Genomic DNA, 2,148 nt, shown 5'->3' with positions numbered 1-2,148 from the left:
CAATAATGAAACAGTTTTATCGTTTTTTGCTTCAAACGCTTGCTTTCAAACCAAAACGCCCAAGCTTCTGTACATTAAAACATGACTAGTCGTAAGCATTATTTCCATCAAACGTGACTTAAATTATTGATTTAAGAAACAGTGTAGAACTTTGCCATTTAAGAACGTCACTAACTTTACAACAAATTAATCAATATTTAATCCAAAAACGACCACTAGTGAAAACCCAATGGCCGGCAAGTTCGCCCGATTTTGCGTCATTAGACTGTGATTTAAATAAACCAGCAAATGTTAGGAATAATCACAGCTCAACCCATACAACAACAACTCAAACAAATTGCTGAAGTTCCAGAAGCATTTCAAGCATCCCATGCATGTTAATGTGAGATTCTGAACGAATTAATTAAACCTAAACGCTCCTGGTAGCATTGACCCTTGCCACTGAAACTATTGAAATTCCTTTCGTAAAACGAAAACACTCCAGCACTACGATATCTAGCAGATAATTGCATCGACAGAAGACAATGCCCGTACTCTAGACAACCCATTTCCCATACAACGAACTTAAAATACCATCAACTGGGCCTTGGTCTCTTTCAAGGACAGCAACGTTCCGGTACCGAACGTGGTACCTTCTGGTATCTTCGCCCCACCCCATTTCGTCTCGTAGTACTACTACAAGTACGCCAGGCATTCCACGCTTCGCTCAGATTTTACAATGCCACAACATGTGTGATGATCGGCACTCTTCAGGTACCACAGCTTTGGTACTTGACGGGATCGTATTCTTGAATCAAGTCACTTATTTTTGCGCTTTAAACCCAAGTATTTTAACTGAAAATGAAACTGCTGAGGACTCACGCGCTGGCCGGCCTCTGGTACTACCACAAATGAAATCATCCGCCGATTTTTTCGAGATTATATGGCTTAAAGTCGAGGACTCCTGTTAATACATACATAAACTTTCAAAGAACTTCGATAGGACAGAGCATGCTTTTAGAAGGCATTAAATGGGAAAATCTAGTGGATTAAAGTCTGGAGCGCTTGGAGGCCACTCGAAAAATCCCAGAAATCTTCACATTCTCTACCGGTTTATCCGGACAAGTTCATCAAACACCTCAATAACATACATTTTTTCTTACAGGTGGAATCGGATTGCAAACACCCCTACTATGTGATTGGTCATGGATGGGCGAGTTGCAATCCAGATAGAACGTTACAATGCCATGGACTTAAAGTCCATCGACTTCAAGTAAGTGAAAAATTACCTTTTAAGACCCGCATTTTCTGCCGTGTGTTGTGCAAGCGCAAATATCTAATGGAGACACTTGGTAGGGTGAAGAGGAAAGTTAACATAATGGCTGAAACTGAAACAATGTGAAAATGTTCTAAAGCCGGCGGTTTCAAACCGTTCTTATTGAAATCTGGTTTAAAACTTCTCCCCTTCTGAATCCGTGGAGGAAAAGTTAGGTGATTAAAAAAGAATCAATCAATTCAGCAAGCAAGAACCATGAAGGAGCTAATGCACCATGCACAGATGGCTTAAAGCGATCTGTATTATAATTTGGCCAGTACTTGAGCTCAGTAATAAGCATCTCCACTCGGCTAGGTATATATGAGTTTCGTGAGTACTGTTTGCTCAGGTGGCTAAGTACGAAGACACGACTGTTAAAGCCCAATCACTCCACTGCATTTACCAACGCAAACACTCGGGCTTTTCGACGATTTTCTCGAAACGATTATACAATTATTTGAGAAGAGCAGCACATGGTAGAAGGAATGCTTATGCGAAGTAATGAAGATCATACTGTCCTTTAACGACGACAAATCCGAGACCCTGCAGCATTGTCACATTTTTTTACAAACTTCTTTTTGGGTATTTCGCCTAAAAAATTGTTGTCTTTAAAAAAGACAGAATTTCCTCACGTCTTTTAGTACAGATTGATAAATAGTGCTCCTATTCCGCAATAAGAACGAATTATTTATCAAAAAGTAACCAAGAACTATCACCTAGAGGGTATCCTGCGACATACTTAGGCTCAAGCTGTAAGAAAAAATTCCAATTAGTAGAGAAATTAATTTGAAAAATTACCTTGACGTTTCGATAGCTATTTTCTGCTAGCGTTATCAAAAGAACCTAAATGAACC

At 39.6% G+C, this 2,148-nt stretch overlaps 1 protein-coding gene and 1 long non-coding RNA gene across 7 annotated transcripts in view; one reads left to right on the top strand and one right to left on the bottom strand.

The window, feature by feature from the left end:
- LOC109543299 overlaps nt 1–2,148 on the bottom strand; it is a 66,407-nt gene that overhangs the window by 56,181 nt on the left and 8,078 nt on the right. The gene's annotated exons all lie outside the window — the stretch shown is intronic.
- The window catches only part of LOC109543297 (ataxin-1), a 71,017-nt gene that overhangs the window by 63,132 nt on the left and 5,737 nt on the right, over nt 1–2,148 (top strand). For all 6 annotated transcript variants that reach the window (XM_019912931.2, XM_019912930.2, XM_019912933.2 and 3 more), the window contains one exon: nt 1,145–1,252. In XM_019912931.2, coding sequence (XP_019768490.2) covers nt 1,145–1,252 — 108 coding nt within the window. The remainder of the gene's footprint in view (nt 1–1,144; nt 1,253–2,148) is intronic.

Source organism: Dendroctonus ponderosae, unplaced genomic scaffold, assembly GCF_020466585.1.
Source record: "Dendroctonus ponderosae isolate FM_Combo_2020 unplaced genomic scaffold, Dpon_F_20191213v2 Dpon_F_20191213_9, whole genome shotgun sequence".
Taxonomy (NCBI): domain Eukaryota; kingdom Metazoa; phylum Arthropoda; class Insecta; order Coleoptera; family Curculionidae; genus Dendroctonus; species Dendroctonus ponderosae.
This window is presented reverse-complemented; position numbering and strand designations above follow the sequence as displayed.